Source organism: Zalophus californianus, chromosome 4 (assembly GCF_009762305.2).
Source record: "Zalophus californianus isolate mZalCal1 chromosome 4, mZalCal1.pri.v2, whole genome shotgun sequence".
Lineage (NCBI taxonomy): Eukaryota > Metazoa > Chordata > Mammalia > Carnivora > Otariidae > Zalophus > Zalophus californianus.
Genome location: NC_045598.1, coordinates 64,066,496 through 64,082,436, shown reverse-complemented (window position 1 = coordinate 64,082,436; position 15,941 = coordinate 64,066,496). Strand labels below are relative to the sequence as shown.

The 15,941-nt window shown below is 44.1% G+C and overlaps 1 protein-coding gene across 1 annotated transcript in view; it reads right to left on the bottom strand.

The window, feature by feature from the left end:
* Nucleotides 1–295: 295 nt before the first annotated feature.
* ST6GALNAC5 (ST6 N-acetylgalactosaminide alpha-2,6-sialyltransferase 5) overlaps nucleotides 296–15,941 on the bottom strand; it is a 173,938-nt gene continuing 158,292 nt past the window's right edge. Inside the window, exon 5 of the mRNA XM_027578869.2 lies at nucleotides 296–6,169. Coding sequence (XP_027434670.1) covers nucleotides 5,938–6,169 — 232 coding nt within the window. The 3' untranslated portion in view covers nucleotides 296–5,937. The remainder of the gene's footprint in view (nucleotides 6,170–15,941) is intronic.

Genomic DNA, 15,941 nt, shown 5'->3' with positions numbered 1-15,941 from the left:
AATGAGATAATAAGATTATTGTGAAATAATATATATAAAGCGCATGACATTGTGCAGACCACCCAGTAGATATTCAGTGATAAAATATGATTTTAAATATTTGGATTCAATCTCACAGAAAACAAAACCTATGTTTGGTTTTAAAATGAAAGAACTAGGGGCGCCAGGATGGCTCAGTCGTTATGCGTCTGCCTTCAGCTCAGGTCATGACCCCAGGGTCCTGGGATCGAGCCCCGCATCGGGCTCCCTGCTCGGCGGGAAGCCTGCTTCTCCCTCTCCCACTCCCCCTGCTTGTGTTCCCTCTCTCGCTGTGTGTCTCTCTGTCAAATAAATAAATAAAATCTTTAAAAAATATAAAATTAAATTGAAGGACTAGTCTCATGGTAAAGCAGTAAAGATGCTGACACTTGGGATGATTTATGTATATAGCAAAGACATTCTTTTAAGTGTAGTTAGATGTGGCATTTACCAGATTCTCCAACATCTCAGTTGGGATTCTGTTTGAAATCCTATTACATCTTTGCTAATATTTTATGAAATAATATTTTGTGATTACAATAAAATTTTTGAAAATGTGGGAAGATCTATAATCCTGTCCGTTCAGAAAGAAGCATTCTCTGTTTCATGTAGTGTCCTAGCCCTTTTTCTATGCTTTTCAAAATGAAACTGAGACCATACAAATAAATATGTGGAAGAATAGGCAATGAAAAAAAAGGATTCCAGAGCGTCCACATGTTCAAGAAGGTAATGATTATGGTTCCTTGTGGAGGCCCCCGTCAGCCGCTGGCTCACCTTTACTGACTTGATTCCGCCTTGCCCTGTCTTGTAACCAGGAGGTAATTGGACACCAGATGCTGGCCAGTTAGGGACTCAAGATGGTGACCGGGGTGCTCCACCTGAGGGCAACTTCTCCCAAGAGTTCTCCTTTCCCCTCACGTTCTGGGAGGGATGAAAGCATTTGGGATCTGCTTCATGGAAACAAAAGGGTTTTGGGGGTTTTTGTTTGTTTCATTTTGATTTTAAGATAAACGCATACTTAATTGTTATAGACCCTCAGAAGTCACCAGTTGGAATTCCCAGCAGCTTTGGGAAGCTGTCAAGTTTAAGATAGGCTAGAACTCATCTCATCTTAGCCTCCCTTTTGTAGTTGAACCAGAGGAGTCAGAGCCTGGGCTGCTTCTACATGTGTTATAGCATTTGTCAATATTAAATTTAACTTGTGCTAAGAGCAGCTCGCTACCAGTGAGAACACAAAGCTTGCTGAACTTCACTTTGTGTGTTCAGTACAGCCAACATTAACAAACCTAGTGAATTCAGCTACATTATCCTACCCAAATCCAGGTCAGTTCTGTTGATTAAAAACATTATAGGTTTGAGGACTGACCCTATAAAAACCCACTTAAAATTTAACTACTTCATCACCTATTCTGTCTCCTGCACTTCTCAAATGGAAGAATACCTACCGGTTACCAATCCAGTGGGCCACCATTAAGAGGTCATCATCAACAACAGACATTTACTGGGCGCCTATTGTGTGCAAGGCACTGAACTAGACTCGGGGCTACAAAGACAAAGGAGAAACAGTCCCTGCTCTCAAAGAGCTTACAGTCTAATTAGACTAATAGGACAAATACATAAAGAGACGAGAACAATCCAAGGTAGAATAGAATATTAGGGCACTGAGTAAAAACAAACAGGATCGCAGCCTTTTTTTGCTTTTCTGTGGTGGCTCAGTGCCCTGAGTAGGTGGGGACGAGTGGCTTGTTCCTATTCATCTTCAAGCCCACAGACACTCTCTCACCTCTCTCCACTCCAAAGTATCTTCTGGCATGTGCTAGAACCTGGGCAGTGGATTCACTTTTCCCCCCAGTGCCTCAGTGTTATAGTTCTCTTTGAGGTGGCTTTTCAGTAGGGTGACCCACTGTCCCCGTTTGCCCAGGACTTGTCCTAGCTTTAGCACTGACAGTCTGTCTTGGAGCTCCCCCCACCCCTTCCCCCAGCCTGGGGTGAACCAGGACGGCACTTCTGAAGAAGCTAGTCCTAGAGCCAAATGTAGTCCCCCCGCCCACTACGCTCATTGCCTGGCAGGGTCCACCCCAAACGTGTTCCCCGGGTAGGTCTCTAGTTTAAAAACCTACAAGGAAGACCTTAACAGCCTCCAAAGACCGCTGGTCGAAGAGCCCAGGGTAGACAAAAGAAGGCAATCAGGAGAAAATGATGGCAGAAGGATGGGATTGAGGTTCCAGAGAGAAGCAGTGAAGATGGAAGGAAGAACTGGCTCAGGTACGAAATAAGTAGGAGTGTTCCCCTCATGCCCTAACACTGCAGAGAGAAGAGGAATCTCCGAGTAAGTCTAAATTAACAGTCTCAATCACCACCCCAGCGGAATTCAGGGTATATTTCCGAAATGAGGTCATTCCTACATACGGGCAATTATTTGGGTGGGTATTAAACAGGTATGGATATGTTCACATAAGACTATGAATTCTGACAAAATTCCAGTTTGTTCCTTTCACTTTTACTTAGCATTCATTTCGTTTCCAAATCAATAATTCTAACTTTTGAGGTGAGTTTTTACTTCAAAATAAGGTTATGTCCTTCGATTTTAATGTAATTAAAATAGATCGGTAATGGAGAATATTTCAGGAAACAAAGGCAATCTGTCCCTGAGAGGTGTTGTTTGGAATCTGATGCATGTACCTGACAGTAATGTCAGGATTCCGAGAGACCACACACAAATCTCTCTTTCAGGTACAGTATTTTGTGTTTTGCTTTCATTTATTTTTTTGAAGAAAAGCTCTCACTCTGAAATCTTAGGACCTTGGGAGTTCCTGAATCACTCTGGTTTTATGTCTAGCCCTTAGGAGCACATCCCAGGGTTAGTGAAGCACAGGGACTTAGTTACCAAACACCCATTAACCATAATAGAAATCACACAGCAAAGTCCCCGCACAGCACACTGAGTATTTACCTCCTAATGTTCTTTTAATGTACGCTTTCTTGGGTGAATATTTACTGTAGAATATTAAATGTAAGATTCTTCTTTTTATGGGCCATTTGAAGTGATTGATTTTGTTTGTGAATTCCTGTATCTTTGCCCATAATGGCTATCTGTTATAATGGCCTCTGCCAAATGTTCTTGCGTTGAAATCACACAGGCCATGGATTGACCAGCTGTGGCTTTGTATTACTGGGGTCTTAAAAGCTAGGAGGTAGCTTTTGTGGTAGGTAAAACCTAGGAGGTAGCTGTGATGACACAGCTGGGAAAGAAGAAACAGGTGTCTAACATAACGAGTATGACTAAGTCTCCCAATACAATTGGATATTGAAATCACTGAGGTCTGTAAACGTGGTTCTATCACCATCTTTTATATCAGATATATATCTTTTATAACACCATGTTTAATGGTGTTGGATGGTGTTGAGATGGAGAGTCAGGAGATGATAGTGGCAAGATAAGAATTCAGTTGCCCACAGCCAGCTCCATTGGCACAATCTATTCAGAATTCTAGGCATTTTCTTGAAATGTTATAATAAAAACCACCGCCCAAGTGATTGGTCTCATACCTATTTATACCATATTTTTAAAAATATAAATTCCTATACTCCCATATGTTAGCTACATTTAGATTTAAGCTATTTCTCAGTGAAGCTAAGGATTTCAGAATTTGGTTGCTTTACACTCTTGAGTATTTGGGAAGGAGGAAGAAGTTACAAAAAAGATGGAGTTATCATATGGTCTTTTTAAAAAAACAAAACAAAACAAAAACCAAATCCTAAAACCTAAAGACAACATAGACATTTGAGATATTATTAGATTAGGTAATACAGCTACATTCTTGCATGTCCCAATTACACTTTTCCAAATTTCCATAAAAATAAAACTTGTTAAAGGAGCTACTTACATCTGAACAATGTAATGTCTTCAAGTGATGGTAAAGGTGGCCTATAAATCCATCACATGAAATTCATACTCTTTCATACGTCACACAAAGTATTGTGTGTCCAGAGTACATGCTGCAGAAGAGATGGTGCTGGAATAAAATTCTACAGTCTCTTTAAAAACTATGATAAAGTTTAAAGAGAGCACATACATTTCAATTGTACAATTTAACAGCTCAAGCTACACCACAATAATCCCAACTTTGTTTCTGCCATATAATCATCCGGACTGTGTTTGCACCCCAACCACAGTACCCCATATAATTAGTAGTACTAGTTAGTGCAAGGGAATGGAATCTTAGTACTAATTAAGGAAAGGAAAAGGAAGTGGCAATGTGAAAAACCTTTAATCACAGGTCAGGTCATGTTCTGTAAAACAATGTCAGTCTCCATATGTAATACTTGCTGGTGCCTTCGATTTGGGCATTGGGAAAAAAAAATGCATGCCTTCTAAGTCGTGTGGGAAAAAAAACACTGGTATATTTAAAAGACTATTTTTGAAGAATTTCACTTGCTTAAATGAAGGTCCTTCATACTGCTATCTTGGCTCTGAATAAAATAAGTCCTTCAGACTCCTCCAGACCAGGGAACGGCTGTGACTTGCAAGGAGTGAATCTGAATAGTTCACAGGATAAATGAGTCATATGATAGGGAATCTCCTTGTGTTCTGTTCTCCTTCTCACAGACTCAGAGAAAGGATGTTCCTTGTTCCTATAGCCAGGGAATACCACAGAGGTCCTCTCTCTCTTAGTTTTTTTTTTTTTTTTTTGCCCCCCCCCACACCTTTTTAGGTGCAAGAAACACAGAGAAGCAGGGGGTAGACAGTAGCCAGTGAGGAAGTTATGTCCTTAACCACAGAGGGAGATAGATGGTAGGAGAATAAAAAAAAACCCTAAAATCAGGCTTTTGCTACTGTAGAAACCATATCATTCCAAGTGCAAGGTCCTCAAATGGGTCAATGAGAGGCTTACAGAATTTTAGATTTGGAAGGAAACTTAGGCGGCCATCTGGTACAGGGACATCATTCTAAGACGAGGAAACTCGGATTTATGCCAAGTAACCTACACCAACTATTACTAAAGACAACTATCTTTAAGTTTCTTTCGTTAGTATCTTTTTGTTGTAATAACACAGTTTTTGGTTTTCTGCTATAAACATTGGGGTACACGTACCCCTTCGGGTCCCTACATTTGTATCTTTTTCAGTTTTGTCATTTGGAGAATTTCTTTACGTTAGAAAATGTCACAGTTCTTCTTGAAGCCTAAACGTTCGAAACACACAACACGACCTTTCCAAGCCCACCGCATGCTAACAATGAGCGTCGTGAAGCCAGTCACTCACCAGTCCCATTCTAGGTGTCTTCCAACCATCACTCAGTGTTAAAGAGTTAAGAAGGAAAAATTACCACATAATCATCATCTATAAAAATACTGGCCTAGAGTTACACTAAAAAACTCTTAATAAATAAATATTGGGCATTTGCTTTATGAAAGTCAGTGGAGATGTGCTCTTCAGAAATCATGTCCATACTTTCAGACTGCTCTTTACAAATCACACATACAGAGCCCAACAGATGACAAAGATTATAGATCAGGTTAGGATACAACAACTTGATAGAAAAACATCCTTCAATTGGCATTTCTACAAAGGAACACAACTAACATGGTTGAGTTGCTCGTGTTTCAGTTTTGAAGGCAATAAAGAGATCCAGAATGTTCTTTAGCCACGGCAGCATCACTGACATGGGTGTTTCGCTCCTAAGGTAACCCCTTTTGCAAGGGATGACACTCATGAGGACCTATTAATTCTGGCATTTTCTCCTTACAGACCAACTGCACTGCTTGGGAGTCACGCCTCTGAGGCATCTGTACATACTGCTTATTGAGTTTCCTCTCCCGATTCTGTCCCCCTTTTGTGTCTGCTGGCTCCGGAAGTTCAGTGCCCCGGCGTCTGATACCGTAGGTACTTGGGATTTTGGTCTGGCACCCTCACTGATCAGAACACAGGTTTATTCTCCGGAGACTTTAGAGCGAGTGATTCTGGTTTCCAGTCTGGTTGAAAAAAGTGAATGTTGAATGTCCGTGCCCAGTTCTTAAAGACACGTTTCTCCGTGATGAAGCGATGATGACTGCCCTTCCGTCCTCGCTCGTGCGAGAGGTACATTGTACATTCGTCAGGTCCAAACGGTTCATAATAGTGATAAGGTACTGAAGGGTGATTGGGATCCCTGTAGGAGGAAAATGAGATGACTGAGTAAAGGGGAAAAAAAATTCCTTTGACTGGTTAAGCTGATGAGCACAACGTATATTTCCAAGTGAAAATGCAACAAAGGGTTTTTCTGATGTATCCACAAAAGCAAGTGGAAAGGTTTTGAGGTTGTGAAATAAATGCACTGAGCATCATTATCAAAGAGAGAGATTAAAAGTAAACCACAGGACCTGCAGGTGTTTGGGATTTAGAAACTACATATTACTATGACCCCACTGTAGTTCTTCCACTCTTGCCCTTATAGTCTATTCAGCGTAAGCAGCTACAAAGATATTTACAAAACAAAACCACACCACATCTCCCTCCCCACACCACTGCCCCAAATCCTCCAGAGGCTTCTAATTATAATAAAAGCATGCCTTATAGGGTGTTACATGAGTTGGTTCTTTCCAGAGCCTTTTCCTAACCCAGCCTTGCCCACTATGCTCCAGCCATACTGGCCTTTCTGGTCATCAGCTCTGCCAAGCTTGACCTTCAGGTCTTGGCACCTGAAGGCAGTCACCTGGTTGTAATGCACTCCTAACCAGTTCACTCTTTCTCACCGCTGGGTATTGACTTCAATGTGTCCTCTACAGAGAGGCTTTACCTGACGCCTGTCTTTTTGCTCTCTCTCTCTGTCAGGCTTATTTTCCTTACAGCATTAATGCCTCTCCAGAATTGCTGTAGTTTACTTGTTTATAATCTGTTCATGAGGGCAGGCCTTTGTCTTGTTCTTCGTAGGTACTCAATAAATAATTTTTGAATTTCTGTTGTTGAAAGAAATTTATATGGAGTTAGCAGCTAAACAGCAAACATCTAAAGACAATTTCTCCTCCAACATGGAAAGTTGATGATCCTAGTTTGATCCCACAGAACAAAGACAGCAAGCACAATGCCACCATTTTCTTCTTGTTGCTCTAGGTAGATGATGGACTCAAATCCAGAGTCTCTAAACCCAGAAATTCCAAATCCTCAAATCCTTGCATTATAGCCCAATAGCCCCAGCATTTTTGTTTCTCTATCCCTATTTCACCTCAAATGAAAAACACTGGCTCATTTCTTCAAGGTAGTGTGCAAAGGATTAATGTGTTGAGGCGGTTAGGTGCCCTGTTGTAGGGTTACTAAAATATCTAACCCCCAAAGAGCCCTGGTCTCCCACCGGTTTCCATTCTAGTCCAGTCCACGCCACCTCTTCCATCTTGAAGTCTAGATGATAAAATTAGTCAAGGTATCCCAGCAGGTAAACCTTCCTGCTTGAGCTACACTCACCAACTGGTTTTGATGCAGAGCTTTAGTGCTTTTCTTAAAAGGCTCAGGCAAATCACCTTTCCCTACCTGGTGCCCTGGGGTCCCCACTGCGGTCACTCGGGCTCTACTCTAAGTACAGTAACTTTGTTTCCCAGAGATGTTCATCCTGCTAGACACCTATTTGTTTTCTTCAGAGGAGATCAATACACAAATAGCTTCCAGAGTAGCAACTTTACTGAGGTCAGGGATCGAAGTCTTTTATCAAGAGGGGTGTCAAGTTTGTGGCTCTGACAACAATAAACCTTTTGAGCTGCCTCTCTTCTGAGGTTAAAGTTCTTCCAGGAAGAGAGATTTATTTTTGTCATGCAGCATTTAAACATTCCTCATCCTGAGTTGGATGCTATGCTGAATTAATACTTTGCATCTCTCTCATGCTTGTCTCAGAAGTAGCTCTGTGTTCTACAGTGAAACATCAGATCCAATCCTGTCTAGTTAATATAGATTTCACTTCTTTGCTTACTCCAGAAATTGGAATCCCCTTAAAATTTTAATAGAGGGTATTTTCAATGCAGAAAATGCATTCTAGGAAGAATTCAAGTTGGAACTGACCACCATGAAGAAAAGAATAAACAAGATAGAAATTTATGAGGCAAATGTCCCCAGGTTCATATGGCATAATTTGGGGAACTATGCCAAATTCACTGTGGCATGGTATACTTGGGGTTAAGTTTTTATTCCAATATCAATTAGGTTTTAAATCTGATTTATCTGCACTTTGAACATATTACTGGCATCAATCTGATGAAAGAAACAATTAAGCTTCTAAAAATATCATGAGATTGAGTTGGCACCTCGGAATACAGAGAAATTGGAAACCAGCTAAAGGATGCTAGAAGATCAATTTCTTTATTCAGGAAGACCATCTCTTGGAATAAAAACTTATCTGGCTCCCTATTGATCCTCCAGAGGGAGAATTACATTTACACATTTAATTGTTATGATTTCAAAAGGGTCCAAATAAGTGGGGTTGTTTCCACATTTTAAAACTCTGCCCAAATGGCCGAGGAGTGCTTTGTGGGCCTTGAGAAGGCAGAGCCAAAGCACCTGCAGGAACAGGCTGCCATCCGCTGTAATCCACTGTTGCATTCAGGAAGCCCTTCCTAGTGCAAGGTCATAATTCCTTAGGTCTTTTCTCAAACCTGACTTCCTAAAGGCTGCCGTAGCTTTTTCTTCCTCCACCTGACCCAAGAGCAATAGATATCAGCAGAATTTCCACATCAGGAGGCTATCATTGTAAAGGAGGACTCTGGCCCCCAAGTTCCTGTTTGGGGGCCAGCAGAAGCTGAGGGAATGGAGGTATGGGGGCGGGGGGTGGCGGAGATCATCGAAGAGCCAGTTTCCCAAGGGGCTACAGCTGCAGCCTGTCATCAGCACTTCAAGGGCCACCTCGGAATAAATCCTGCCAAATGATGTGCCGAAGGATTTTGGTTTCTTTAGGGAGGAAGCAGAGTGGGGCAGTGGGAGTAGTGAAAGAAGGAACATTCGGTGCACACAGGGAGCTTTAAAGAAATATCATGGCCTGTGTTCTACCTCCACAGATTTGGGTTTAATTGATTTGGGAGAGGGTCCCAGGCACGGCTATTTTTTAAAAAGTGACTTAGGTTTGAGTATCAAAATACATAATGGTAGTACTGGACTATGAAACCCATAAAATAAAAGAAATACCCGTAAGTCCATGAGGATTTCGATAAATAACTGAATCTATAAATAAATGAGGAAGAAGAAACGGCATTTCCTTACAGAAGAATTCCAATGAACAAATCCAGAGAGAATGAGGGAATAGAGAAAGCACCACTAAAACAGCCTTGTAACTGTTGCAGACCAGGTGTGCCGATGAATGAAACATTACCGGGAAAAAATATGAAGAGAAATAGGTTATTTGCATGAAGTATCTCCCCCAAGATATTTATTAATGACAAAAGGAAAAACAGTAACTTCGCAGTGAGTAAACCCAGCAGACACCACCTTAGGGAAGGGATCAAGGTTAACATTGCCAGTAAGAAGACATTTGACATCATGTGTCGGTTGACGCGGGCTGCTGGGAAGGGCTTACTGCTTCTGTAGTACCCTCCCCAGGAATGCACAGCCTCAATCCGATCATGAGAAAACATCACACAAATCCAAAGTGAGGGATCTCCAGCGATAACGACGTTGTGAAAGAAGAGGCTGAAGGACGGTCACAGACAGGAGGAGACTGAGAGCCGGGATAAGTAAACGCAAAGGGATCCTGGCGTGGGTCCTGGAGGAGTTCCGGGACATCAGCCGGACAACTGGTGAAATCAGAATAAAGTCTGTCGTTTGGGTAAGAGTTTTGCACTGCTGTTAATTTCTTAGTTTTGATCATTGGACCATAATGATGCAAAATGCTACCATTAGGGGAAGCTGGGTGAAGGGTATACAGAAACTCTCTGTGCTATTTTTGCAACTTTTTCTGGGTAAGTTTAAAACTTTTTCAAAACAAGGGGTGCCTGGGTGGCTCGGTCTGTTGGGTGTCTGCGTTTGGCTCAGGTCGTGATCTCATGGTCCTGGGATCGAGTCCTGCATCGGGCTCCCTGCTCTGCGGGGAGGCGTGCTTCTCCATCTGCCTGCCACTCCCCCTGCTTGTGCTCTCTCTCTCACTCTCTGTCATATAAATAAATAAAATCTTTAAAAAGAAAACTTTTTCAAAACAAAAAATTAAAAAAAAACATGTTAATGTTGAAAAGCACCATAGGAGATTCTAACATGCAGCCAGGGTGAACACACCTGATTCAGTGAAGTACTTGCTCAGCTCTGGTGCTTCACTTCCATGATCTGTTCCACGTCCCCATCAGGCAAGGGAGGGAGCACAAGGTCGGTGTCACTGCTCCATGTGACGGCTGAGCAGCCAGCAGGCAGGTGAGGTCCAGCACCTGGCTGTAAGCACACAGCCTCATCCATGGACCATCCCAGCCGCCGGTCTTTACTTGCCCTTCCAGCCCCAAACAGAGCACTCAGCACTTGACATGACTGAATCCTCACAACACCCCTGGGCCAGAGGTAGCGTTCTGACCCCTAGTTTAGAGATGACAAAACTCATGCATAGAAAAATCGAAGAAGTTTCAGGGCTCAGATTTGGACCAAAGTGGAACTAAGAGCGAGGCTCTGTATCTTGGAAAAACTGCTCTACCAGGTGGGTTTCTGTACCAATGGCACCTCGGGTTCCTGTTGGAACGACTCTGTCCTCACTGTGTTCTCCCTAGCACCTATGGATAGAGGCGCCCTGTGCTCGGTGGATACTGTGCAGCCAGTCGGCACGAGCAGCAGACGCCTTGTGCTCACTTACAATTCAACTAATATTAATGGTAATGGGAGTTTGTCATGTTCCATTTGTGACTCTCCTAAAGCTAAGCTGCACAACTGGAAGAAGCCTCATAATGTTAACAAGCATGGAAGACTCCATCCAATTCTGGGAATGATCTGGGTTGACCCTGATCCGTTAGTTGGGGCTGAACTCTCCACAAGGCTACAAAGGTCCCAGAAAGGGAATGGTGGCTTTGCTTCTCTCTAGAGCTCTCAGACCCTCTCTAAACACGCTTCTATTCTCGGCATGGTAGCCAGCCTCCAGTAGGTAGTCAGGAAACGCTTGACGAATAGAGCTAACAGCTGTCAAGTGTCTAGGGTGTTCTGAAATTGGCTTGCACTGGGGCCTTTAGGGGTACCAGGTAGCATTCTGAAGAAAATGTTCCTTGTAGGACAAATGTAGCAGGTCTTCCTACACATCTGCTTCAGCCCATTGGGACCTGCTGAGTCACCTTTACTCTGTTGTCTCGATTTCTTGTCCTTCCAGCCTCTTCCGGAAGGAAAACAGCTACACCCCCTGGAAGCCAGTGGACTAATACTGGGGACTCTGGGGCAGACAGAGTGCCAAGAGCCTGCAGCTGTCCACCCTTTATGGGGCAAAGAGCTGGAGTGAGTCATCTGAACCCCCCACTCACCCTCCATGACTCAGGCACCTCCGGGGGTGCTACAATATCTCTTAATAGATTCCACAGGAGAGAAAGTTGATGAAAACACCCCGGAACTGCTAAGGGTGGGTCAAATTATGGCAAAGACAGAAGAAGGAAATCATGGCAAAGAGAAGCATCAAATAATATATTTGAAGTCTACTTCATAAAATGTGAACCTCCTGGGTGCATTACCATTCCTTACCTGTCCTCTGTAAGCATCTGATTCTACACTGTGGACTGTCGCCAACTAGGAACATTCCCTGTTACACTGGCAGCTTTATTAATGTTTGCCAGCTAATAATTCTAGCAGAATCAACTCTCTGATATTCACGATACCTTTGAGATGTCCTTCACATTATGGATGAGATATTAATTTAGTTCCATGACAGTGATCACTCTGAGTCATTACTCTGCTAATTAATACTTGAGAAACGATGGGTGACAGAGAGTTGTAAACTTGGTAATGTGTTAAGTATGACCAGAAATAAGATTATTAGGTAGAATTTAAATGCTTGGCCCATTATTATCACAAATAATTTACAGTGGAAAATGAGATTAAAAATACTCACCATAACTTAGTTTGGAAGGCAAAGATAACAGATTCTTTTTTTCATTGCAGTTTATAGTCCATCTAGAGAGCATGGATTTGGCTTCCTATATGGATATGGCATGACTTAAGGGTCTACTGTCCACACAAGAATATATTTTGAGGCTGTTTCTGGTGCAACGTGGCATTAATTTCCCCCAACTTTCAAAATACCGATGAGCCTGGAGTCCAGTGATAGAGGCAGGATGGAGAGTAATTGCCTGATGCCTGAGCCCCTCTGGGAAGACCTGATGCTCGCTCCGGCTGAGAACAATGAAACAGGAGGCCGCCACTGCCTTCCTAGGACCCTTGAGATTTGAATTTGCCATTTGCTAATCATACTTTTCATTCATCGGGCACTTTTCGGGCTTGGGATAAATACAGTATCAGTATCTTAAGCACTGCCAAGGAAAGGAAGGTTTATCTTTATTCACTGAGTCAATCAATACTGAGTCCATACTATGTGCCAGACACAATAATAAGCCCTAAAGACACACATGTGGACTGAGCACTGACCCCTCCTCTTGACGAGATGACAGGCAAATAAAGAATCTGGACAAACCCATCCGTGGGGGGGTGGGGTGGGGCAGGGGCACAGGCAGGGTCTGACTCAGACAGGAGGTGAGGGAAAGCTTGGTGGAGGAGGGTGTGCTGCACGTGAGACCATGGAGGGAGGTCCCACAGACCCTAGCTCAGTCACTTCCCTGCTCCGTGACCCTGGGTGGCTGTTTTAGGTCTTTAAGCTTCACATGTGAAATGATGATGAGAATAATGTTGATCTCATGGGATTATCATAAAGCTTCCATGAAATGGTGCATGTATTCATACTAAGTGCAGGACCAGCGTGTGTTGTGTCCAGAAAACTATCAGCCATGAATAGTATTGTAAAGAACCAGCAGTGATCAGCCAGATTAAGAAGGAAAGGGATGGAAATTCCAAGCCGAGGGCCAAAGGCCAGATGTCTGCAGGGTGAGTGCCTTTGTAAGTTTTCCCTATGGCCAAAAGAAGTCTGTGTGGGGAGAGAAGATGGGACTAAAGCCGACGCACAAGCCTGGTCCTGGAGGGCTGCGTGCTAAGCGAGGGGGTGGGAACCAGGCTCTAACAGCTCTGGGGCGCGACTGAGGGGTGAAGCTCACAGAGGCAGGTGTGCTCTCTCCAGAGCACTGTGGTGTCTGGAGGGGAAAGAGAAAGCCCAGAGCTGGGGAGAGAAGTCAGCAGCTACCGCGACACCAAACTACAGGGGAAAGGCTTACGTGCTCGTCAGATGACTTTCACTGTTGGATTCGGCCAGGTTTTGAGGAACACGTCCGTCCATTTATATGTCCGCTGCTCCCATCTGTGGTTTTAAATATGAATGTGGGGCTATCGTTCTTCCTGAGGAGTCCATGTGCTTAATAGTTTAGGGGCCAGTAGAGGTTTTCTTTCCAAAGAATGAGTCCTGGAAGCAACTCAGGCCCTTTGGGTGGAGGGGTAGGGAGGCCAGACCTCCGGGAGAGCTGGATGGAAACTGGGAGCTCTAGGCTTGCAGGGGCGAACCTATCGACCCTTATTTTGGGGACCGGTCACTCATGGATGGCTTAGCTGGGTAAATTTAGTCCCCTACTCCCTCGCCCCCTCTGTCCCCTCCCTCATCCCATGGATATAGCGGCTGACATTCCCTTTGGGTCACTGCTGCCTTAGGCTGACAGGGATGACCACAGAAGTAGCCCAGTGTTTGGTCTCTCTGTGCCTTGGTTTCCCCGGCAATAAGAAGGCAATGATTAGATTCTCCTGAAAGGTGCGTGACCATGTGACGTAGATTGGAAAGCAGCAGGACTGTAGCTTAGACCAGAGGTTGTCAAAGGTCTTATTTGCCAGGCCACCCCTTGTTAGAGAAGAGCCCCAATGTAAACCAGAGAGAAGTGGGTTTGCTCTTGATGGAGTGGGGATGGGTGGGCTCAGCCGTCATTCTCTCTTGGCTCCTTGCCCCTGGTCCCCCTGGAAGGGTCAGAGGGATGCAAGGACCCCTCCGAGTCCGGCAGGAAGTCAGAGGTGGATATTTGAGTAAAGCTGCGGGTCACTGACAAGCTGCCAGTGAGGATTTCCTCCCACAGGTACCTGTGAGCCTTCTGTCCCTTCTGACTGACTTTGTCCAAGTGACACTCGGGAGACTGAAGGCAGAGACCCTGTCTTATTCATCTCTGATTATGTCTTCAGCACGCAACAAGAGTTGGTTGAGGGAACGAAGTCTCTGTGGTTAATCTAACAAATAACCCCTTTTGAAGATACTAGTTGTGTCTTAAAGTCTGAAAAAGTTAATTTACCAAAAATCAGCAGTTGGCTCTCTTTTTGCTTGCTGAAATCTGGCCCCATGTGCCTTACCCTTCAGTCCCGTGAGACACTGGGCCACTTTAAGGAAGCAACAGAATGGGCAGGTTCACTCGAGCCGCCCCGGGTGATGTCCTGTGGGAGCTGGAGGCCACGTGCAACCAACTCCCAATGGGGTAGAAAAGTGGCATCCCGTTCATACAGGAGGCCACACAGGTCCTTCCCTTTCTAGCACCCAGGCTCTCCTCACCGCCTGGGCATCATTTGTTACCGCTCGCTAGACATCTCCTTAAAACGTGCCAATGGGCATCCACACTTGCAGATTAGCGCGGCCCTTCACCTGATAAATTTGTGCATGCTGAATATACACCAAGGGTGTGCCAAGCCTTCCTCATCTATTATCTTGTGAGATTATCATATAAACCCTTAAGGTAAGTACTGTTGTCTTCACCATCTTACAGATATAGAAGCTAAAGCTTCAGAAATAGTAAGTAACTTCCCCAAGATCACTAAGGTCAATAAAGTCAAATAACTGTCTCCAAGTCATACAGCTTCTGAGAAGCAGAAATGGTTATTTTCTTACCCCCATGAACACCCTTTCACTATAGCACTAAGGACAGAGTAGAGGACAGGGCTATTCATTGACTTGCTGTTTATGAAGCATCTGCTATAGGCGAGGATGGCAAACATCTGTGGTCCTGCGCACCCGGCCTCCAACACTGAACCAAACACACGGAAATCACGGCCCTTGGAGAGTTTATATTGCAGCAGGCTCAACCAGCCTGAGCTCTGCCATCTCCCAGAACCTTCCCCGCCATTTCTGGGTCCTGGTGATCTCTTACCTCCTTAAGTCCTAGAGCTCAGGACACAATGAACCCTGCTTGGCCCTTATATTTCTCAACTTCTTCCAAAATAAAAACAAAAGGGGGAATGGCTAGACGAGTAGCAGGACTGACGTACAAGTTGCTTTTTCATTCTCTAGTGGCAGATACTGCTTGCGAGTGTCATTTGGCTGTGTTGCGCTCGTCACGTTTTCGTGTGGATAAGGCTTACAGTGAGTTTCTAGAAGGCAAGAGCTGTGTCCTATTCGTTGAACCCCCCTGAAGTTCTTGGTACCTTTTGAGGCAACTCTCAAGTATTTAGGAAAACCTTAATAACTATTTTCTATATCTTACAATATCCTATTAATTATTAGTAATATTCATAATACCAGTAGTCTTTCCTGAGCACTAACTGTGTGCGGGACACTGTGTCAGACATTCTACAATCCATGATCTCATTCAATCCTCACCATGACCTGCTGGCATTTATTACTGCTTTCTTATTACCATCTTGCAGATGAGGGAAGCAAGGCTCAAGGTCACCTGGTTTCTAACTGGGTGGTTCAGCTAACTGGTCCTGGAAACAAAGGTTAAAGGAACTTGGGAGGGAGTGTGGGCTGCTCCTGGTTCTTTCCTCCTTAGCCTCCCTGAACAGGCATAACCACCGAACAGGCTGTTCTCTCCAGCCTAACCGTGTCTGCCGCACAACACCCAGCACACTTGTCCACTTGCTCTCACAGCACGCAGAGCACAAGGATCCTC